Raw genomic sequence first — 25,349 nt, 5'->3', positions numbered from 1 at the left:
CCTGGATCTGGAGGGCCTCTGTCTCTGCTTGCTGCTTTGCTCTGTTTAAAACACTTAACAAGCATCACCCCTACCATCACAAACCCACAAACCATGCCTGGAATGCCAAAATTAAATGTCTAGGAAAGAAATTAAGGATTTTAGATAAGGGAGGGAAAGGATAAAAACAGAATTAGAGCTCCTGCCATTTTATACACATATTATTATTTGTTCATCATATCTATATTATTCCTCTGAGAAACATTTATAGCCACTTCATCCTATATGCTCATGCATTCCAGGCACCCCCATCAGACCTTACGTTCTTTTAAATGAATCTCATTGACAAAGGAGAAAGCCCTTTTCATTGCTTAGCATGATATCAGTACACTAGTTTTATTTAGTAAACTTACTATGAGAATAATGACAATAATTAATGGCAGCAGGAATTAGAGTGTACTGGGCTGCACTATGCCCTTCATTATACTATCTCACTTTATTAATTTTAATATGCTTTTGAAAATAATTTAATTATATCATAAAAGTTAAAGGATACTTAACATTATGAAAATTGACCCCAAATATGATATATATGAACTGTCAGTCATTTTCAAGGTAGTCAAAGAATCCCTGAAAACATTTGGTAGAGGTCGTGCACATTAGTGTATTAGCATGTGCTCTCATTCATATGTACAGATGGGCCAGAAGACAGGTCAAATGTTTTCATCTATCACTTTTTAAAAATTTTTAATGATTTACTTTTATTTTATGTACATTTGCCTGTGTGTCTGTGTAAAGGTATCAGATACACTGTAACTGGAGCTACAGACAATTGTGAGCTGCCATGTGTACAAGGAATGGCACCAGCAGCCAGTGTTATAACCACTGAGTCATTTCTCCAGCCCCCTTCATCTGTAACTTTTAACTTTACTCTCTCACGACAATGACTGAATTGGAACACGTCCTTTTGGGTAGGTTGGCTAAGTAGCAAGCTCCCAGAATCTGTCTTCATCAACAAATACTGTTGTTATAGGCATAGGCATGTACAGCCATTTCAGATTTACATATGGGTGCTGGGATTTCAGGTCTTCTTGCTTACATAGCAAGAGCTAAGTTCTCTCCCCAGGGCCTCTGAAGGTATTCTGAGCAAAGAACAGAGCTTCCTTAGACAAAGTCAGTCAGTCAGTCAGTCATCTTATTCAGCATTCATCTCTGTATCTGTTACTATTCTTTTTTTGGTTTTTCAAGACAGGGTTTCTCTGTATTGTTTTGGAGACTGTCCTGGAACTCGCTCTGTAGACCAGGCTGGCCTCGAACTCACAGAGATCCACCTGCCTCTGCCTCCCGAGTGCTAGGATTAAAGGTGTGAGCCACCAACGCCTGCTTCTGTTACTCTTCTAATAAGATAATTACAAAATAATTTTTCAGAAGCATGATATAAATAATGAGTGAAGAATATGCTTAATACTTATCTGGGGCTAGGCAGTTGTGGCGCACACCTTTAATCCCAGCACTTGGGAGGAAGAGGCAGAGGCAGGAGGATCTCTGTGAGTTCGAGACCAGCCTGATCTACAAGAGCTAGTTCCAGGACAGCCTCCAAAGCCACAGAGAAACCCTGTCTTGAAAAACAAAACAACAAAAAAGAAATACTTATCTGGTATTAAGTTCCAATAGGCTTCTTCAAACTTTATAATCAATAATATGCATTATGTGCAAATCTGTTTATAGTTTTTAATTAGTATGTGTGTCTATGTGTATGTGCTAGAAGACCATCAGATCCACTGCAGCTAGAGTTACAGGCAGTTATGAACTGCCTGATGTGGGTGCTGGGAACTGATTCTCTGCAAGAACAATACAGGCTCTAAACTACTGGGCCATCTCTCCAGACCTCATGTGCAAATATTATACATGGGCTATGTTGTCTTGGAAGGCAGATAAGATAAGCTCTTAAAGTCTAAGACATGTTATATAGCATCAGAATCTTGAAAACAATCAACAGAAGCAAGTGAAACAAAATCTCATATAGAATATAAGTCTTGGGAACTTTTCAATGTATCAAACAAAGTCATGAACATGTCTCTTCTTTTGAATTATTTGAAAATGAAAGTTTTCCTAAAATGAGCAAATGATAATCTTGAGGACATATGCAGAGGCAGAAAGCAAGCAGGATGCTGGAGGTAATTAAGCTCACCAAATCTCAACTTAGTGAAGAAACTTACTCTTTCAGTCCCGTTTCAGCACTATTTCCAGATATGTCTGAGCCCAGAGAAATGCCAGCAGGAGACTGTCGTCCAGTGAAGCCAGATGAAGAAAATGATAGTCCATATGGCTCAAAATTGAGAACTGTAATTTAGAAACAGTAACAGGTTCACATTTAAAACAAAGCATAAGAGTGACATTTATGAGATCCCATTCACTATTGAAATAATTAAAAAGGCTGGAATCCAGCAACAATTTTCCAGAATAGAGGCTTTATGCATAATCTAATCAGACATGAACATTTTTATTTTATCTTTCATTTTTATCATTTTATCTTTCCTAGAAAGTTAAAAAAGAATTCAATTAGAAAAAGCAAATAAACTGGGCACTGGTGGTGCACACCTTTAAGGCCAGCACTTGGGAGACAGAGGCAGGTGAATCTCTGTAAGATTGAAGCCAGCCTGCCAGGCATTGGTGGCACATGCCTTTAATCCCAGCACTCGGGAGGCAGAGGCAGGTGGATCTCTGTGAGTTCGAGGCCAGCCTGGTCTACAGAGCTAGTTCCAGGACAGCCTCCAAAACAATGCAGAGAAACCCTGTCTCGATAAACCAAAAAGATTGAAGCCAGCCTGGTCTACAGAGTGAGTTCCAGAACAGCTAGGGCTACACAGAGAAACCCTATCTTGAAAAAAACCAACCAACCAACAAACAAACAAACAAAAAAAGAAAAAGCAAAGAAAAGGCAAATAATAAAAATAAACCAGACATACTGAGAAGCTGTTGCTATCATAAGAAAATAAAAGAATGTAAAGAGCTACAGTGAAGTGATAGCCATGTTCTGCTTAAGGAATGAATGACTCGTAGGCACATCTTTACCTTAAATGAGTGGATGGTGCCTCAATGGGAATAAAAAGCAATGTTTACTCAGTCCCATGTTAATTCTTTTTTTTTTTAAATATTTTATTTATTTATTGTGTATACAGTCTTCTGCCTGCATGCCAGCAGAGGGCACCAGATCTCATTCAAGGTGGTTGTGAGCCACCATGTGGTTGCCGGGAATTGAACTCAGGACCTCCGGAAGAACAGTCAGTGCTCTTAACCTCTGAGCCATCTCTCCAGCCCCCCATGTTAATTCTTTTGAATATGTATATAACCTAAATCAATTCAATTAGGGTCAATAAATTCCTATTACTACTGGGCAGAGCAGATATCAAATATCCATTCCCCTACTCTCCAGTCTTAGGTAGGCACACAGGCAGCTAGAGGAAACATTTGTAGATTCTGCTGCCACACGACTTATATGTTCTGGTCAATTAAATCACACACACACATTTTTAGTGCAATGTCTGGGGGAAGTCTCTGCAAAGAAAATTTTCTTCTCCCACATCCTTTTTCCTGCTGGTTACGCTGCAAGTTGGTTGCCGAAGCGTAAATAGCCACCTTGAATCATAAAGTGAAACAGCAGAGATGTCAGAACATCAAGAGATGGAATCTGGAGTTCTCATAACTACAAAGCTAACAGCAACCCTGGGAACCTACTTCTTGATTTTTCTAGATGGGGAGAACAATAACTATATGCTTTGTGTAAGACCCCATTTAAAAACAAATTAGAAAACCTAACTGCAACTGGCAATTCAACTTCTTTAGACACAAGGGGAGTGCAACAAGTGTCACACAGAGTATGCAAAGCTGTGAGTATCAGTAAACTAAAACAACTCGCAGAGTGAGAAAATGGTGGAAGAGTAAAAACTGAAAGATTCATCATCCAAACAGATGTGTAAGACGGGGGCTGGAGAGCTGGCTCAGTGGTTATGAACGTTTGTTACCCTTGCAGAGGACCTGGGTTCAATCACCAACATGGTGGCTCACAACTGTAATTCCAATTCCAGGGGATCCAACATCCTCTTCTGGCCTCTGAAGGCACTAGGCATATACATGGCATATATATATATATGCAAAAACAACAACTACAAAGAATAGAATTTTAAGATGGCTATATTACAAAAAAAAAGCCCTAGAGAGATTCAGTTCAACTTTCATTGAAATTACAATAACATTCTTCACAAAACTAGAAGTCATATAGAAACACAAAAGACCATGAACATACAAAGCAATCTTAAGCAGAAAGAACACCATTGAAGTTATCATAGTAGCTGACCTCAAATTTTACTATGAAGTCATTGACAATGACAGCATGGTACTGGAACAAAAATGCATGTAGACCAGTGGAAAGGAAGAGACCCCAGAGACACTGAAAAAACTTAACAGCCTCATCATCAAAAGGTGCTGGCAAAACTGGATACCACCTGCAGAAGAATGAAATTAGATCCCTACAGAGAATATACTTAAAATATGTATTTTCTAAGTAAGAACCTAAAACCACAGGAAATAGCCCCAAGAATTTAAAAGGGATTACATAAAATTCACAAGTTTCTTCATAGCAAACAAAACCATCAACTTAGTGAATAGACAGACTACAAGATGGGAGAAATCTTTAGAAGCTATACTTCAAACAGGGACTTAATATCTAGAATATATAAAGAGCTGAAAAAAAATTAAACAACAATGACAAAAATACCAGTCAAACAATAAGCCCTGCCAATCAATAAATAGGCTAACCAAATGAGCAGTAGACAGTTCTCAAAAGAAGAAAACACAAATGGCCAAGAAATATTCTTTTAAAATGTCTGACATCCTGGCTGGACATGGTGGCCCATACCTTAAATCCCAGCACTCAGGAAGAGAGGTAAGCTGATCTATGAGTTCAAAGCCAGGCCAGCCTGGTCTACACAGGGAATTCCATACAAGGTGTGGTAGTTCGAATGTAATTGACCCCCATAAACTCGTAGGGAGTGGCCCTATTAGGAGGTGTGGCATTGATGAAGGAAGTGTGTCACAGTTCACTTCCTGCTGCCTGTGGATCAAGACATAGAACTCTCAGCTCCTTCTCCAGCACCATGGCTGCCTGCAGGTCACCCTCCATGATAGTAAAGGACTAAACCTCTGAACTGTAAGCTAGTTTGTCTTTGCAGCAATAGAAACCTTAAGGACTACATAGAAAGTTTCTGTCTCAAAGTCTCCAATATCCTTAGCCATCAGGGAAATGTAAATTAAAAACACCGAGACTCAGGCTCCCTCTAGTCAGAAAATGACAAGGACAAAGGAGGTGAAGATGTGGTGAGAGAAGGGCCCTGACTCCTGCAGGTGGACTATAAACTAATGTGCTACTATACTATGGAAACCAGTGTGGAAGCCTCTCAAAAAGTCAAAAGCACAACCACCAGACGACCTAACCGTGCTGCTCCTGAGCATATACGCAAAGGACTTTATAGTCTACTACAGAGACACTTGAACATCCACATTTATTGCTGCTCTATTCACAATACCAAGGAGAATCAGCCTGGATGTCCATCAACAGACCAACTGATAAAGCAAATGTCGTCCATATACACAATGGAATTTTACTCAGCTATAAAACAAATGAAATTAGGATATTTGCAGGAAAATAGATAGCTTTGTAAAGTATGCAAGGTGACCCAGACCCAGACAGACAAATAGCATATGCTCTTTCATAGAGTCTTTAGTGTTATGTACACACACATGTGAATGTGTGGGTCTAGGCTATGCACCTAGACAGGGGACTATGAGAGGGAAAAATGCCAAGGAAGGAGGCCCACAACAGAACACATAAAACCAGAAATGTAGCTACAGGGGTAAAAGGGGTAGGGGTGGTAGGACAATCAACGAATACAAATTTGTTTTAAAATGCCATAATTAAACCTAATACCTTGTATACTGCTTTTTTGCTTGCTTGTTTGTTTTTCTAGACAGGGTTTCTCTGTGTAGCTTTTGTAGACCAGGCTGGCCTCAAACTTAGAGATCCACCTGCCTCTGCCTCCCGAGTGTTGGGAGTAAAGGTGTGCGCCACTACTGCCTGACTTTGTATACTGCTTTAATACATTTAATAAAATATTTTAATCAAGAGCTTTAAAAGAGCAAATACTTCTGCAAAAGATAACAATAAGCTTAGCAACTCTTTGATCTCACCGCATTCATAACAAAACGGCCAGGGATAAACATAGAGAATGTGCACTCAACAAAATCATTTGACCGACAAAAGAAAGGAAGGAAAAGAAATAAGGAAGGAAGGAGGGAGGGAGATGGGAGAGGGAAGGAAGGAAGGAAGGAAGGAAGGAAGGAAGGAAGGAAGGAAGGAAGGAAGGAAGGAAGGAAGGAAGGAAGACAGACAGACCTAGATCTTTCAGCCTGGAAATTTTCAGTAGTGTTGGCACTCTGAGATCTTAATCAACCATACACACTGCTCCCCCTGTTTCATAGGAGTAATTCCCAGGTACCATGCAAATGACCCAGTGGTTTCTTCTTCACCAAAGTCATGGAAAAGACCCTGTCACAGGTTTGTTTCTGAAATATAAAGTTCTTGCCTTTGTGAACTCCTTGTAACATCATTAATCAGATACTTTGCTAGAGAAACAACCTAATACACTACACCATTCACAGTGAAAATGTGACCAGGGTTATTTCTGGAACCTTTCTGGATTTGCTCACCCTACTCCGTGTCAGCCCTCACCAGGTGTTGTGGCACACACTTTAATTCCAGCACTCTGGAGACAGAGACAGGTGGAGTGCTATGAGTTCCAGGCAAGGCTGCAGTACAATGACTAGCATATCACAGGTTCTTTTGAAAGTCTAAAGTAGTAGTCACCCATGCAAATGGAGTCTATGACTTTGGGAATACTTTGAGGCTAACCTTTTCCCTGAGTGTCTGAAACCCTAGTCAGGATAAAAAGCAGACTTAATGAAAAGCCACAGAAAATATAAGCATCTGTAATCACTTCCTTTAATGATTACAGTATCAATTGCATATTTCTAAAAGTTAAGCTCTGAGCCAGGTATGTTGGGACACACCTTTAACCCAGTATCTGGAAGCCCAAGGCTAAAAGACCTCAATGTATTACCAGTGTGCACAGTCTGTCTCAATAACAACAAAAACCAAACCAAACCAAACAAACAATAGGCCCCTCTAACTCATTTGACAATAAAGAGATGAAAATACACCTTTTCCCTGAGAAAGCTGTTCCTCTTGGCGCTGGTGATGGGGCTTGTAAGGTGCTGCTCCCTGACTGAGCCCTTCAGCCACAAAACCATCCAGGAAAGATAAAGAAGCATCCACCTGCATCAAAGTTAAGCAAAAATCAGGATTAAAACAAAAACAAAAACATGTACTTGGAAGACTAGACTGCACATTCATATAACTTTGGAACATGTATCATTTAACCTTTTTAGGAGAGATCCTCCTCCAGGGTCTAGTCAGCCTGACTGTACCCTCCATAACACCCCAGATCTAGGATAAGTCACATACCCAGTGCCCAATCTAGTCTTACCACTGTCCTGGCCCACTACCAACCTCTATACTTCAGTCAAGACCTGCCCCACCTGCTCACAACCCACAGGCCCCTCCCCATGCCATAATCAAACTCTCCACCCACTCATATCTTGCACACACTTTCCAGTGGCTTGCAAGGCAAGCCTACCTGCTCCTCTCTTCCCCGCCCTGCCCCAGTCCCCACATCTACCCCTAAGTTCCAGGTTTGGACCAGGATTCACATTGTGCACACAAACCCAGTACCCTGTTGCCACCTGACCTCAGTTCATTTAAGCCACATTCAACTTTTAGGTACAGTCCAACCTGAACATCCTGTGTTCTGCTCCAATCTGCTGTCTTGAGTTGTTGGTCAGGGTTGTCCAAGAGATGCTTAAAACATACAGGCTATTGCTTTTGCCCTTGGTGCTTCCCAGAGGTAGATAGTAAGTAGCTACTGTCAAAAACATCTCGTGTTTTGGACACAGGATCCAGAGGACCCAAGCTGTATCTGGATAGTTTTATGTCAACTTGACATAAGCTAATGTCATCTGAGAGTAGGGAACCTCAATGAAGAAAATGTTCCTACCGGGTATGTGGGGCAAGCCTTTAATCCCAGCACTGTAGCTCTGAGATGTGTCTTCTCAAAATGATTTGCCTTCTTTTTTCTTCTCTTTTTACAATTGCACAGAGGCTAAATGTGAATATGACCAGAAACTGAACCCCTTGTCTCAAGCCACGAAGGCCTTACTATCTTTCCCTAGGCAATGACTCCAGTGGCGCCCCATTCCCTAAGCCCTGCTCTTGCTCCACAGGAGCTCTGGCTGTTTTTTTTTTCTCTTAAAATTCTCTTCGCCCTATGATCCCACAGTAAACTCCTTCCTGAGTCTTAGCCTTCTATGGGATGTGAATTTCACTGTTTAAATTCAAGAGACAAGGGCCCTGGAAATCACTGACTTGGTGGAAATATATGAGTGTGATCTTCCAGAACCCTAACCTCTAAGTTAAGCCCACACAAAGCTAAAGAGCCTGTTACACTCGCCGGGCGGTGATGGCGCACGCCTTTAATCCCAGCACTCGGGAGGCAGAGGCAGGCGGATCTCTGTGAGTTCGAGGCCGGGCTGAACCGATAGCCTCCAAAACAATACAGAGAAACCCTGTCTCGAAAAACCAAAAAAAAAAAGAAAGAAAGAAAAAAAGGAGCCTGTTACACTCAAGGACATCATCTCCTCTCCATACAGTTTTCCCAGCCTTTTTTGAATCTCAACACTACCAGAAGCTATAAACGAGACACTCTCCTACTCCTATTTAGAACCAGTGCTAAATGAAACCTCTCCAATTCTCTCCCTACCATGTGAGAAACACTACAAACTTCATCATACAAGCTACAGAAACCATATTTTCTTATATACCACAACTACTCTGTTCAGGCAACATAATTTTGACAGAATGGAGCACAGGATTCTTACCACTATGTCTTCACAATTCTGGGCACCTTGAAGCAAGCTCTTCGAAAGTTCTACATTTTCATGCAGATGTTTCAATTCAAATGCATGCTGTCTCAGACAAGTATTCAAAGATACTGTGAATTCCTGGATTAATTTCTCAACTACATGAGAAGAATGTGCTTGGGGTGTCAGCTTGGTCACTGCAGCGATCAACCAGGCTTTTGTTTCTGAAGAAATGGAGTCACTTTTAAGTAACTTGTAGAGTCTGGCTATAACTTCCTCTGGACTTTCTTTATCTAAGAGGTAGGAATACTCTCCTAATACCTGGAATAAAACACAATGGTATATATGTAAATACCAAGTCAGAGAGCCCCATATTCAGGCTACTGCTAGAATGAACTTCTATTTGTACTAAACATTTTTATGATGATCATTATCAAAGAAACATTGTAGATTAGATTATATCAAGAACTGTATTCTCAATACAAAAGAACTGGAACTCATCGGTAACAATACATAAAATAAAATATCTTTATAGGTTAGCATTCTTCTGAACTTCCAGCTGGAAGTTGGTTTACTTTCCAGTAAGAATTTAAACAAGTCTCACATGTTAGTCAGAGTAAGATTATACAAAGTACAGATTTCTAATATTTCTTAAGGTCTCTCATAAAGCACAGATTTCTGGTTTTGATCAATAGATAGTGTAATTTAGTGACTGTGGAGAGGATTTAGAGTATACATTTGGACAAGCATCAGCTGACACTGACAAAGACAGTTCACAGGACTGACATCAAGAATACTGATCACGTGCCGGGTGTGGTGGTACACACCTTTAATTCCAGAATTAGGAGGCAGAGGCAGGCAGATCTCTGAATTTGAGGCCAGCCTGGTCTACAAAGAATTCCAAGATAGGTAGTGATACACAGAGAAACTGTGTCAAAACAAAACAAAACCAAAAAAGTATACTGATCATACTACATACACTTTTTTTTCACATCTAACTTACTCAAGTGACATACATGACTGATCTATCAATCATTTTATAAATGATAAAATTATTATCTTATAAATATAACTCAAGGAATATAAAATCTTTCCTAAATGGCATTTACTACACAGTAAATGTCTTTAGCATAATAGTAGTAGCAGCAAAAAAAAAAAAAAAAAAGAAAGATGAGCTAACAGGTAACAGCAAAGCTATAGCTACTAAGAACAGTAGGAAAAGAACGAGCAGGGAGGGATCATGGCCTGTGCCTATAATCTTAGCACCTAGAAGATTGAGAAAGTAGGACTGCCATGAATTCCAGTGAGCTAGGGCTAAATAGTGAGTCTCAGCTTTAAAAATATCCAAAAAAAGAGAATCTAAGCAACATAGTGAAGTACCAACTTAAAAATGAACAAAAACACTGGATATGGCACTACAGTCTGTACCCGTACCAACTGGAGGGATGGAGCACGAGAGTCATGAACCAAGGCCAGTCGAGGCTGCAGAGTGAGATCCTGCCCCTCTCAAAATTAAACAAACAGACAAACAACAAAATAAGTTAATTTTAAAAGAGGTTTTAATAAATAAAAGACAGAAACCCCAGAAGAGCAGGTAACCTGAGTTCCATCTCAAAAATGAATTTTAATGGACTTCTATTTGTGAGAAGATGACTGATTATTTCCTCTTAATATTCCCATTAACTACATCTAAATGCCACCGACATCAGTTATATATAAAACATACACAAAGGGTCTGGGCATGTAGCCCAGTTAGTGTTTTCCTAGCATACACAAAGGCTGGGGTTTGATACCCAGTAAGCACAAAACCAAGCATGGGAGTAGATGCCCATAACCCTAGGATGAAGAGGCCAAGGGAGCAGAAGTTCAAGGCTTCCCATGGCGACACAGCAAGTTTGAGTACAGTCTGAGACACAAAAACAAAACAAAACAACAACAAAAAAAAAACACCCTTACCAAAGACCAGACCAGTGAGATGGTACAAAGAAAGGGTAAGTAAATAGTTTCGATATAAAAGTAGATATTGGTTTGGGCATTGGTCTTTAATCCCAGCAAGGGAGGTGGATCTCTGTGAGTTCGAGGCCAGCCTGGTCTACAGGGTGAGTTCCAGGACAGTCTCCAAAGCCACAGAGAAACCCTGTCGTGGGGGTGGGTAAACATTGGGAAAGAAAATGGACAAGGCCGGGCGGTAGTGGCGCATGCCTTTAATCCCAGCACTCGGGAGGCAGAGGCAGGAGGATCTCTGTGAGTTCGAGGCTGGGCTGGACCGACAGCCTCCAAAACAATACAGAGAAACCCTGTCTCGTAAAAAAAAAAAAAAAAAAAAAAAAAAAAAGAAAATGGACAAGAAGAACTGAATGATTTCTGGTGGAAATATGTTGCTATAATAATTTGTATGTAATAGACTTTGCTCACCCAGCTCATAACTTGAAGAAATCTCTGTGGATAGAAAGTATTTTCCATATCTAATAAAGTAAGATAAGACTGAACTGCATAGACTCTTAATTGTTGGTCTTCTGTTTCATCATCAAAACCTACAAGAAAATTGAAAAACCAGTTTAGCTTCCCTCAAGTCCCAATCACTGTAATAAAACATAATTTAAAATTCTTTACCAACCTTCTGCTAGCAGTCTCAGGAAGTTACTGAGAATATCAGGGTGCATTACATCTCCTCCCACCGAAAACACAGCATTCATTGTCTGGATAAACCACACATTGTCAGGAGCATATGTGTCCAGTGTTAAGAACAAGTCACTTCCTCATGACACTCACTGAAGTCATATCTCCATAACAACCTTTAAAAGGAATCCAATCCATGCCGGTGCGGCGGTTCATCTCTAACTTCTACCAACGATGCTCTACAGCCCGGTTCTATATTCACTCACTAACGAAAAAATTGAGTTTGCATGACTTTACCAAGCACTAGGCTTATACATACATGGCAGGCAGTCAATAAACAAACATGAATAATTTGAAGAAATGAGTCAGCTATTACTGACAAGCAAGTAATGGAAGATCTATACACACTGCAGACAGGCCAAAATTGTGGTGTGTCCACCTGAGCAGATTTAACCTCTTTCAAATGCCTCTGTCATCAGTTCTAAAATTGATCATTGCTAAGCCAAAGCTATAGCACTGTCTATGCCAGAGTACATCTAACCAAGTTCCAACAGGTATTTTTAAAAAAGGCCAGTCTATACAAATTTCTGGGCTTAAGAATCAGGAATTCAAGTAATTGCTGTGTCCCTGAACTCAACTCACAAGTGACCACATTTGTACCACCATTTAAACCATTGTATAAAAATATGTATTAGTCACTACTGAAGCAAAGGATATTTCTCAGCCAATTCAGCTATTTTGCCAACTAAATTGATGATGATATACTCTTCTTTGCTCTGATGCAAATAGTCAAGCATTTTCTGTACAATAACTATTACATTCTGCGCATTTGTAATTCTGTAAAGAAGTTCCAGAGTCTAGTAAGAGAAATAAAAACAGTATTAGAAAACTATACATGATAACACCAACAAATATAACAAATGAGTTTAGAATAAGCTAACGGTTCTGTTTTTGTAGAAACTTTTAGAACAGTTAACTAATAGGGGATAAAGAAACAACAGTTTTTCTGGGGTTGTAACTCAGTGGTGGAGTACTTAATTGCCTAGAATAGGAGGTGCTAGGTCCTATTCTCAAACACCAAAAATTTAAAAAAGGAAAACGTGTAAACTTCAACTAAGGTGGGGAGGGAAGAGGGGACTACTAGATATAAGTGATATTGAGGGGGAAATGAGGAAACTGGGGGAGGATAACGCCATGAGGCGGGGAGACATCTGTGTTTCTGCATCTGAGAAGGACCCTCAGGATCTACACTGTGACCAAAGAGGGCACAGTAAGGAGACTGTTCCCCTATGGAAAGACTGATATGTGGGTCATATACTGGAGCTATGGCAAAAGTTTGTTTTATTAAAAAAAAACCTAAGAGAGAGAGAAAAAAAAAGAAATAAAGAAGCAATGCAAAAAGCTAATAGTGATAAGGAAACTATGTTGAACTGTATTCAACTAACTCTATTTATACAAAAATGCATGCTGTATGTCTGATAAAGCAGATGGGTTGTATAATTATAATAATTTTTTTACTGCCCTTGGAGTCTTTCTAACTTTTAAACTGTTTAAAAATATGAAATACATGTCTATATGTAAATGTATATATGTAAATAATTTATATTTAAAATACCCTTTAAAATTCAAAATGCACAACCTTTTATTTATTATTTTCTATTTCTATGTGCATAGGTGTTGTTTGCATGTATGTCTGTGTGAGGGGATTATATCCTGGGGTTAAAGACATTGGTGAGCTTCCATGTGGGTGCTGGGAAGTGAAACTAGGCCCCTGGAAGAGCAGTCAGTGCTCTTAATTGCTGAGCCATCTCTCCAGCCCCCCATAATCTTTTTAAAACTACAGTTTTCAGGCATAATTCAGTGTTCAGTCAAGCTCACTACTTTTTTTACCTCACTACTTCGGTTATTAAGGAATTTAATATTCTTTTAAGAAATGAGGTTTGTTTTTATTTTATGCATATGTGTTTTGCCTGTATGTATATCTGTGTATCATATTTGTGCCTGGTACCTGCAGAGCCAGAAAAGGGCATTGGATGCTGGAAACCAAATCTGGGTCCTCTGTCAGAGCAGCAAATGCTCTTAACCAATGAGCCATCCCTCCAGCTCTACAGTCTCTTTTTTAAAATCCTCATTATAAACCAGACAGTAATAGCACATGTCTTTAATCCCAGCGATTAGGAGGCAGAGGCAGGCAGATTTCTGTGAGTCTGAGGCCAGCCTGGTCTATAGAGTGAGTTCCAGGGCAGCGAGGGCTACATAGTGAAACCCTGTTTCTAAAAAACGAAAAACAAATCAAATCCTCATTATAATAGCTGGGCATGGTGGAACATGCCTTTAATCCCAGCACTCAGGAGGCAGAGGCAGGCCTCTGTGAATTCCAAGCCAGTCTGGTCTACAAAGCAAGTTCCAGGACAGTCAGGGATATTATACAAAGAAACCTTTTCTTGGGGGAAAAACAAAATCCTCATTATGTTTTAAATCTGAAATAGACTTTTCACTTTTCTTAAATAGGCCCCATATACCACTTTAAATGAAGATACAGTGATTTCTCTCTAAGAGAATGAACTGAACTCTTTATGTGGATAGATATCCAAAGAGACACTGAACCAATTTAATAAAAGGAAGAAGTCAGAACAATATTTGACATATAAGCACAATTTCTCTTCCATGAAGTTCAAATTACTATCTTATAGTTCTATACAATTCTATCAATTTTCCTATTTAACAATGAGCTCATTTAATAGCCATCATAAATTATGCACTTATATATAACTGGAGTATGTTTATTTTATACCAATACAAAACTCAGGACTGGAATTTAGTTGCCTTTGTCACTGTACTTACATAAGAAAATAATAAAAAACTTCATATACATAACTGGACCTAAGCTTTCCAGTTCATAAATTAAAAACATTCCTGTGGGCTGGCTATGGTGACACACCTATTATCCTAGCATTTGTGTGACTGAGACAGGGGCATCACGAGTTTGAGTCTAGCCTGTGCTGCACACCAAGACCATGTCTTGTAAGATAAAAATCCCAGGTTAGTAGTACTTTGTAGAAAATTAATAGCTTTCCAGTTAACAATGGCTGGGAAAGGGGTATCCGCTTTCTTCAGTGATGAGCTACCCATGCTCATGCAACCAACTCTGACTAAACTCATACACAGACATGATGAGAAGGGTTTCAGCTGAAGGGAGGGGGTAAGAGAGGGTAACAGGAGATGAAGATGACTAACATGCATTATACACACCAGACTGCCAAAGAATAAAAATGAGATTTTAAAAATAGAAAGAATAAAATATATATGAGTTAAAATATACTCTTATACATATACACACACACTGGCCATCATTTGAACCTCTCTTAAGAATATTAAATGAGTTTTAAAAACTTACCACTTTACACACACTATTCAAAATATTTTACCTCTCTCTTTGTAAAAAAGAGGTTTAATTGTTATTTATGTGGATCTGTATCTGTGTCTGTGTGAATGTATGCCACATGTGTGCATGTGCCTGGAGGCCAGGAGAGGGCATCAGATCCCTCTGCCGTTGGAGGGTATTGGGAACTGAACTCAGGTCCTCTAGAAGAGCAGCAAGCACTCTTAACTGCTGAGTCATTCTCTCTTCAGCCCTAATTTACCTCTCTTTTAATAATGGGATCAGGGTGGTCTAGGCATTCAATTATGGTTATCTGGTGTTGAAGAGCCAGAGAAGGATCCTGCTGGATAACATAGGTAAGAGCCTTCAGTCCTAGAAATAAAGATCACATTATAGTTCAACGACCTGAAATACGTACCCAGCAAATCTCAAAAGCTCTCTCTCCAATTTCCATCATAAGAACCAATTACCTTACCTAAATATTTGAGGTTTATTTTGGGTGACAGAACAAATTTTCCAATGCACTTGACAGCCTTCTCAAGTAATTCTGATTTAGGATAAATAGAATAGATTGTGTGTACACATTCAAACAGAATAGCTAAAGAAAGAAAATACAAAATGACAGATGTTTTTAAGTACAATAGAAGAACAATTTTGTGTAGAACTTGAAATAAAACTAACTGGAGGATATGCTTTAGTCTAAAATCTTATTCATAAAAAAATTTCTAGAGAAACAATCTTATACAATTATTTGTGTTAACACAGTACAACTTAAAAGAAAATTTCATTACCAGTTAAAAAAAAAAGAATAATGTATTCATTCATACAAGTATATACTGAACACCTATATATGCCAGAAATGGTATTAACACTATGGATCCAACAGTGAACAAAACAGATAAAAATCCCTGCCCTTAAGAAGCCTACACTCTAACATATACATTTAAAAAAATAGATTATTTCTGCATAAAAAGATCTTCCTAACACTCCCTGAATACTTAAAAATAATAAACTTGCAAGTAGTTTCTACCACATAAACAATAACTTTAGTATGCACAGCCATTTATTTCAAAGGTAGGGATCACTAAGACTCTTCAGGCTACTTCTTTAAAAGTAATCTATAATATATAGAACTGGCTATTGTATATCCTGAAAACATCCAAATTTAATTTTCTGATACAGTCATAAGAATAACTATGATGATTAAAGAGAATACAAATTCATTTAAGGAACACAAGCTGATGCATTTTGCCATGTAAAGGATCAGTGGGACTGAGGTGGTGGCTCAGTGGGTGAAGTGCTTGCTGGGTTCAGATCTCCAGTACCCACATAAAAGCTGAGCATGGTAGTGTAGATCTGTAATGCCAGCACTGGGGGAAGAGCATGGAGACAGCAGGAGGCTCACTGACCAGCCAGTCCAGCCAAGAGGTAAGTCCCAGGGTCAGTAAAGGGACCTGGTCTCAAAAACAACAGTAAAGAAGGGGCTATGAAGATGGCTCAGATGTTAAGAATGCTTGCTGCCTTGCAGAGGACCAGAGTTCAGTTCCCAGCACCCACACTAGGTAGATATGAGCTCCAGGGGAATCTGGCTTCTGAAGGAACATGCACTCACATGCAGAAACTCACACATATACACAAACACATGCAATTAAAAATAAGTCTTAAATTAAAAAAAAAGGTGAAGAGTGACAGAGGAAGACACAGGAAGTCAACCTCTGACTCCACATTTGCACACAAGAAAGAATATATACCGGTGCGCGCACACACACAAATATCACACACACACAAGGCGGGGGGAGAATTAAGACATCACTGTCTTATAAGGCCAATGCAATCATAGCATCTGAAAGGAGACATAAAGCAACAATGTGGTAATGCATGCCTGTGATTCCAGCATCCAGGAGGCAGAGACAGGAGGAAGGCAGAAAGCTCCAGGCCAGCATGAACTACATAGTGAGTTCCAGGCCAACCAGGAAGACACAGCAAGACTCCATCTCAAAACAGAAATAAATGAAGAAAACAAAAAGAAAAGGTGAGACATAGTACAGCACAGAATTAGCAGATACAAAACAATTACAAAGTAAAGTACATTAGGTACCAGCAGAATCACTCCATCCCCACAGCCCAGGCTGTGGCAACCACACGTTTCCATCATGCATGCTTATAAGATGTTTAACACACAACCAGCAGGGCTTCACATGAGATGTCACACATCAACTGATGCAAAAACATTCTGCAGGAAAAGGTTTCATATAACACCTTCCATAACTGAGGAAAATAAATCAGAATCTAGATTACTATTCAAGAAGCAAGGTGATTTTTAACATAAATACTATAGAGTAAATGAACCCAAAGACACTGACTGTATATTCAGTGATGTACTAAAATGGACAAATCCCCACAACCCATCTTCACCCTACTTTTGTAAGCCTATGAACTAAAAATTATTTCTATAGTTTACAAAAGGTTTAAAACAAAAAGGGAGTAGAAGGGGGTGAAATGAATTTGATTCCCAGGACCCACATGATGGGAGAAGAGAACAAACTCTAAGCTGTCCTCTGACTTCCACAGGCAAGATACAGGACACAGACAACAGGAAGAAATTAAGATATTTTTTAAAAAGGGAGACTATGCAATAAAAACCTATGAGAAACATGGCATGGTAACACATGTTTATAATCCTAGCACTGACAAGGTAGAGGCAGGAATGTCAAGAGTTCAAGGTCACCTCCAGTTATGTAGGGATTTGAGGCCAACACAGGCTTGGTGAGATTTTGTTTCAAAAGAAGAAAAAAGAAAGAAAGAAAGAAAGAAAGAAAGAAAGAAAGAAAGAAAGAAAGAAAGAAAGAAAGAAAGAAATCTATATGACTTGAAAGATCGAATATATTTAATATCATGTCACTATTTGAAAAAAAATTTGCTGAACCTTGAACTATAAAGGTTTAAAATGATGATATTCTGTTTTTCTATTATAACTGATATTTTTTTCTTGCCATTCAGAACTCTCCTGGTACCAAATTTGTTTTACAAACAAACAAAAAAACTTATCTTCACCCATGTAAACTCTAAACTTTTGTACAGATGCTCAGGATATTACTGGGATGTTACTATATGAAATATTAATATTTCAAAATTTGTATTCAGGCATAATTAAGTTGAAAACCAATATGATGGATTTTCTTTTATGGGGAAAGGGGATAGCACAGGGTCTCACATATTCCAGGCTGACCTTGAACTCACTATGTAGTGAAGGATGACCTTAAACCTTGAGGGTCCTCCTGCCTTCCCCTCCCACATGCTGGGATTACAGGCAGTGACCTACACCCTACACCCAGAACTTTGTGCTCTTCAGGCACTCTATTAACTGAGTTACATCCTCTCTCCTATTTGACAGATTTAAAAAACTACTTTCCCACCTAGAGCTCTCCAATACTATAAAAATTTGAATATATGATTATAACTGAAAGAACAGCCTTTATGTTATTCCCTCCCCCTCTCTGCAGTGGTTAAGATAAAAAGTGCTTCTGCAAGTTTCTAAGCTTAAAAATACATCACGATCCCAGGCATCAGCCTGGGAATCCAGCATGGGACTGATCAAGACCTCCTGAATCTGGGTGTCAGTGAGGAGGCCTAGGGAATCTATTGAGCCTTGGGCAGCAGATCAATACCCATCCCAAGTATACACACGGACTTTGGACTCCCATAGAACAATGTGAGGTGCACTCTCACCCTGAACTCTTGGGGAAGGGTCTAGGCCCTGCCCTATATGAAATGATAGACTATGGACACCCCCATGGAGGGCCTCACCCTCCCTGGGGGAATGAGGGGTTAACGGAGGGGGGGATTGGGGGGAGGGCACGGGAGGAGGGGAGGGAATGGGAGAGGGACCTGGAACTGACTTTTGAAGCAACCTCGTTTCTTATCTAAATTTAAACTGGAAAATAAAATTTAAAAAAATACATCACGACCAGAGAGATGGCTAGTGGGTAAAGGCACTTGCCACAAAATCTTGGCAACCTGAGTTCGAATACAAAAAAACTAGATGGAGAGAAAATTGTGTCCTGATTCTACATGTGGACCTACACATATAGATCATAAATACAAAGACCTTAATAATAATAAAGCTTTATACTTTGTTTACTTTTCAGTAACAATCCAAAAACCAAGTGTAAGTTATTAAACTAAAAATTATCATGTTCTAACATTGATGACACTAGCTTTATATTTCATACTTTGGGTTAGATTATGCACAAACAAAATTTAGATTTTACTTTTTTCTATCCCTAACAGATTAAAAAAAATTTAATAACTATGCAACAACTGGTTAAATGGTTTAAAAACTTAAAATAGAAATTACAAAGTATGTCACAGACCTAATGAATTATCTTCAAAATTAGACGTTTTGGCAGGTGTTTTTAACAAAGACAACTATAATAAGGAATTTAAGTACATATTTAGAAGACATCTCAATTTCACAGCTGAAAAGATAGCTCAGTTGGTAAAGTGCTTGTCAAACAAGCATGAGGAACATACATGAGAACCTCTGTTAGTTCTCCAGAACCAACAGAAAAGCCAGACACAATGACACATGCTTGCAATCCCAGTGCTGGGGAGACAGAGACAGAAAAACACCCAGAACATAGGGGCCGGGCCAGCTCATCTATTCAGCAAGCTCCAGGTCCTAGTGAAAGACCCTGTCTCAGAAAGTAAGATAAACAGCTCCTAAGGAGTAACACCCTGCTCTCTGGCTTCCACATAACCCCCCCCACACACACACACGAATATCTATACGCATAGCAACATCCAAGACTGCCCTATACATATACACATATGCATACTTGCATATCTATACTCACACATTCAAAGCTACAATTTCAAATAACTACTATTTTCAGGGCTTATATTAACCCAAAGAACATTCTTAAAATTAATGCACAAAATTTCTTTGGAATTTATACTATTATACTATTATAACACAGATTTAGCTCCAACACTGAAAAGCACTACCAGTCATTAGGAAAACATGTTCATATTTTACCTACCATAAGTGACATTGTGATTTAATTCGGCTCTTCGTAAGGATTCATCAAGAACATCATACATTAATTCACTTGTCCTGTTTAAGAGATATTTTATTTGCGGGAGAATTATAGCATTCTAACCCAACAAAATAGTTTTTCAAACTTCTCTCTCTCTTTAAAACTGAGGATCTACAGAAGACAAGTGAAAAAAATTTATTTTACAGTAAAGTTATACAACTTTCACATAAAAAGAACTCATTTGGTCTTTTCACGAGATAAACTTCCTTCTTTACCAAAGTGAGTAATTTAGCCAATGAGGCGATACACAGAGGTCAACCAATTCTGCCCCAATCTGTCCTAGTTTACAAACCAGATTCTTATTTGATTTTATTACAATTTTATTTCTTATAATTTTATTTACAACAAAGTATTTCTGTTTTAAGTTATAATATTTCACATATCCTTGAGCTGGAGAGATGATGACTTAGTCATTAAAGACTAGGCTCGCCGGGCGTTGGTGGCGCACGCCTTTAATCCCAGCACTTGGGAGGCAGAGACAGGCGGATCACTGTGAGTTCCAGACCATCCTGGTCTACCGAGTGAGTTCCAGGACAGGCTCCAAAACAATACAGAGAAACCCTGTCTCGAAAAAAACAAACAAACAAACAAAAAAGACTAGGCTCACAACCAAAAATATTTCACATATCCAGATTATTTAAGATAATATAAACTGGTTTGTTGTTATAAAAATACTCAAATTCTAGTCTTTTTCTGAAAGGTAACTAGGTTCCTTAGGAAGAAAAATTTAAATTCCACCCTTTACTAAAAATCAATCACTCATGTTTTTATGGTCACTGACTATAATAAAAACATATTTTAAAAAAAGAGCAGAGAAAGTCTGCAAAAAAATATTTTTTTAAAAACAGAAGCCAGGCGGTGGTGGTACACTCCTTTAATCCCAACACTCAGGAGGCAGAGGCAGGTGGATCACTGTGAGTTCCAGGCCAGCCTGGTCTACAGAGCAAGTTCCAGGACAGCCTCCAAAGCTACATAGAAGCCCTGTCTTAAAAAACCAAAATAACAAAAATAAATAAACAAATTAATAAATAACACAATGGGGAAAATGCTAAGCAACAACAAAGTTCATGCACAGTGAGAGGTCTTGCAGAGAAAGCACATTACTACACAAACAACAAAATGAAAATGATCTGGAGCCATATAAAGTGGTATGAACATTTCCATCTCTTGCAGCAATTTTCTCTTCATTTAGAAATACAGTTAGGAATGTCAATTTGAAGTAGACATGCTTTCATTTTGTCTAGACATATAAAAATATTCAATGAGAATCCAGGATGACATTCTAAAACTTGTCATCTTATTGTGTATTTCTTTCTCTATAGTAGACACAACCAATCCTTCTACAAAATTCAACAATACTACACCTAGATTATAGTATAGTATAGTTTCTCAATTTTACAAGCCAAGTCTTATCAAAGGAGGCAAAACCCTCAAGAAACATGAAAACAATTATGGACATGGTTGAGCTAAATATTAGTAACCTAATATGCACAATGCTAGAAAACACAAAAAAACTATTCACTTTCCTAAGAAAATTTTTAAATACTTTATGATCATGTTAGGAAGTAGCATTTTTACTTTGCTACATTGAGCTTAATAATAGTGTCATATGAATTATAAATATTTTAAAAAGCATTTTAATTTTATATGCATGGTGTTTTGCTTTCTTGTATGTCTGTGTACCATGTGCATGCCTGGTGCCTGTGGAGGTCAGAAGAGTGTGTTGGAATTACAGATGGCTGTAAGTTGCCACAAGGATGGTGGGAATTAAATTCAGGTCTTCTGGAAGAGTAACAAGTAAGTGCTCTTAACCTGTGAGCAATCACTCCAGTCCCATGAACTGAAAGATTAACATAGAATGTCATTATAGTTGGTTCAACAAAGGAGAAAACATTCTAATTTTCTACTCTGTAAGAATTAGACTCTACATACCTGTTTAATTGAACTTAGCTACCATTTGACCCAAGTATCTGAAGGTAAAGGGTATCTTATTCACCTTTTGCTTTTTTTTTTTTTTTAAACAGGGTTTCTCTGTGTAGGCCTGGCTATCCTGGAACTCACTTTGTAGACCAGATTAGTCTCAGACTCACAGAGATCCACCTGCCTTTGCTTCCTGAGTGCTGGGATCAAAGGTGTGTGCCACCACTGCCTAGCTCTTATTCATCTTTGTATATATTCTCCAAATTCATCCACAAAGAAGGTAGGGACAATAAAATTAGTAAAATCGATAAACATCCCTGAAGTTATTTCCTGACAACAGGTGATGACATTAAATCCTTTTTTAGACCAGTAAGGTATAGCACAGTACCATGAAATTACTAATTTCCAGGCAGAATTCCAATAACCTTGAACTAGAGCTCAATGGTATATAATAGGGCGAAATGATGTAAGCTTGGTTAGAACTGGTGAGGGCTCAGAAGGGTGCATCTTGAGGTGAAGGTGATGAGGCACTTAGAGAAGGATGGTCCCTTAGAAGGCTAAGAACTAAAACACAGATGGACACACTGCTTAACATCAATGCCTGAACACTGGTTAACAATTACTTTCTTAGGACAGAAAGATCCTTTTCTCAAAGAAACTAAATGTAGTTAGACTTTCTCTCAGATACTTCAGAAGCAGGAGGATCAAGGTCATCCTTAGCTACATAGTGAGCCAGAGGTAGCCTGGAATCCATGAGACCATCTTAAAAAAAAAAAAAAAAAAAAAAAGAGTACAAAAGGCAAGAATTCTAAGGCACGTGTAAAGATGTAGGAACAGGAACTTCTTGTACTGTGGTGGTTTGAATGAGAACAGCCACCAAGGGCTCATATACTTGAATATTTGGTTCCCAGTTGGTGCAACTGCTTGGAAGGATTATAAGGCATGGCCTTGTTAGAGGAGGTGTCTCTAGGGTGGGCTCTGAGTTTTCAGAAGCCCATGCTATTTCCAGTAGCCTCCTCTTTCTGCCTCATGTTTGTGGATTAGATGTAAAGTCTCAGCTCCTTACCAGTGTCATGACTGCCTGCCTGCTGCCATGATCCCTGCTATCAAGGTTATGGACTCTACTATCTTCTGTTAAGTTGCCTTATGGTGTTTTGTCATGGCAACACAAAAGTAACTAAGATAGAAACTGGTACCAGGGAGTGAGCTATTGCTGTGTTTTGTTTTTAGAAATGTGGAAGACTGTGGGACTTTGAACTAGGAAAACTGCTGAAGCTATAAGTGGGGCTTAATGGGCCATCCTAATTAGAAGCTTGGAAGACAGTGATGCTGAGAGCAATGTGGACTGTGGAGGCCCAGCTCAAGAGGTTTTTAGATGAAAACAATATTTAGCAACTGATTAGAGATCATGCTTGTGATATTCTGGGAAAGAATGTTGCTGGTTTCTGCCTTTGTCTTAAAAGAATCTGCCTGAAGCTAAATTGAGGAGGTTTGGACTACTTTGTCAGTTGTGGAGATTTCCAAACAGCCTAGTATTGACTATCATAGGGTTATTAATGATCACTCTTAGGAAGATCTATAAAGAAAAGGAGCAAGCCAGTAAGTAGCACTTGTCCATGATCTGCATCATCAGAGTCTGACTCCTGGTTCCTGCCATGTTTTGAGTTCCTGACATAACTACTTTTGATGATGAATTGTCATATGGGAAGTATGAGTAAAATAAACCCTTTTCTCCCCAAGTTTGCTTTTGGTCATAGTGTTTCATCAAAGCAATAGAAACCCTAACTATGACATGTACAATTCTTGGAACTTAAAAAAAGTCTGTTATTTCAAAAAGCATGACAGAAATTGTATAAACACACACGTACACACACGCACACTCCTATCTCCAAGTGAAGCAAGAGTTGGCAAAGGACAGCCACAGGTTTAATATAGCCAGAAAGCTGGTTTTGGTTAGTTTTATTTTCAGCATTAAGACACTAGCATTTGGGACTAGAGACATGGCTCAGTGGTTAAGCAAACTGACTGCTCTTCTAGAGGACCCAAGTTCAACTCCCCACACCCACATGGTTGCTCATAACTACCTGTAGCTTCAGTTCTAGGGGAATCTGAGACCCTTTTCTGGCTTCCATGGCACCAGGCACACGAGGGAGTGAGTGCACATGCATGCAGGGAAAACATCCACATACGTAGAATTGAAAAATAGAGAAACTACCGTTTAAGTGAAGCCTTAAAAAGACAACAAAACAGGCCGGGCGTTGGTGGCGCACGCCTTTAATCCCAGCACTCGGGAGGCAGAGGCAGGCGGATCTCTGTGAGTTCGAGGCCAGCCTGTTCTACAAAGTGAGTTCCAGGGCAGCCTCCAAAGCTACAGAGAAACCCTGTCTCGAAAAACCAAAAAAAAAAAAAAAAAAAAAAAAAAAAAAGACAACAAAACAGTGCAAGAGTAGACATGATAAGTAAGATGTAAAAATTCTCAAACCATATAGCATCTACTCCACCTATTCCACTCCCAAACTGTGGTCCTTCCTAAGAAGTGTCCACTGACCTCTCTATAACAGAATTTGGTGGCATCAGGAAATGAATGAGGGTAGATTTTTCTCTAATTCTTAATACTTGTGTGATTTATTCCTTTGTGATTGAAAACTGAGTTCTCTTTGTTGCTGATATTGGCTTTATTCTAAATTCCTACTATGGAAAAATTTAAAAATAAACAAACATACAAAAGAGTAGTGTAAACCCATGTTCTCATTACCTACTTCCACAGTTGAGTCACAGCCAACTTTATCTACTTCCTACATGTAAGTAAAGAATTATTTTTGAAGTAAATTCTACAACATTGCTTTAGGCATAAATGTTTCAAAATCAAGTACAATTATACAAGATAAGGATGGTTTAGATGGATAGACAAATATGTTCCTTTGTAACATACACAAATATATGTATGTATAGTCACAAACTAATATTTTATGTCCAATTTGTATTCAAACTATCAGTTATATTATAGTTTCCTTGAAAATCAGGATCCAAATAAGACCTAGTCCTTTTTTTTTCAATTATATACTTATTTTGTGTGTACATATTCATGCATGTGTATACGTGTGTGGGCATACACACTGTGGCACCCATGTGAAGGTCAGAGAAAACCATAAAAGAGTCAGCTCTGTCCCCCGTCACATCTTGGTGGAAAGCACCTTCAGCAAGTGTGTTTCAGAAGGGGAAAATACGGATAATTGAGGAATGACCCAGTAAACTGAAGGACTCTGTTCTTACTCTGGTTTATTCACCACCAGTAAAGCCAGGAAAGGAAGTGCTGGAGA

The 25,349-nt window shown here is 38.8% G+C and overlaps 1 protein-coding gene across 1 annotated transcript in view; it reads right to left on the bottom strand.

Moving 5' to 3' along the window:
* Ap4e1 (adaptor related protein complex 4 subunit epsilon 1) overlaps positions 1-25,349 on the bottom strand; it is a 64,036-nt gene that overhangs the window by 13,241 nt on the left and 25,446 nt on the right. Inside the window, exons 8-16 of the mRNA XM_040746238.1 lie at positions 20,053-20,126; positions 15,486-15,608; positions 15,273-15,382; positions 12,346-12,485; positions 11,627-11,739; positions 11,425-11,543; positions 9,028-9,330; positions 7,255-7,369; positions 2,199-2,322 (exon numbers count right to left, since the gene is read on the bottom strand). Of these exons, the coding sequence (XP_040602172.1) occupies positions 2,199-2,322; positions 7,255-7,369; positions 9,028-9,330; positions 11,425-11,543; positions 11,627-11,739; positions 12,346-12,485; positions 15,273-15,382; positions 15,486-15,608; positions 20,053-20,126 (1,221 nt within the window). The remainder of the gene's footprint in view (positions 1-2,198; positions 2,323-7,254; positions 7,370-9,027; positions 9,331-11,424; positions 11,544-11,626; positions 11,740-12,345; positions 12,486-15,272; positions 15,383-15,485; positions 15,609-20,052; positions 20,127-25,349) is intronic.

Source organism: Mesocricetus auratus, unplaced genomic scaffold (assembly GCF_017639785.1).
Source record: "Mesocricetus auratus isolate SY011 unplaced genomic scaffold, BCM_Maur_2.0 Super-Scaffold_100004, whole genome shotgun sequence".
Taxonomy (NCBI): Eukaryota; Metazoa; Chordata; class Mammalia; order Rodentia; family Cricetidae; genus Mesocricetus; species Mesocricetus auratus.
Note: the sequence above shows the minus strand (reverse complement) of the source record. Positions and strands in the feature narration are given on the sequence as shown.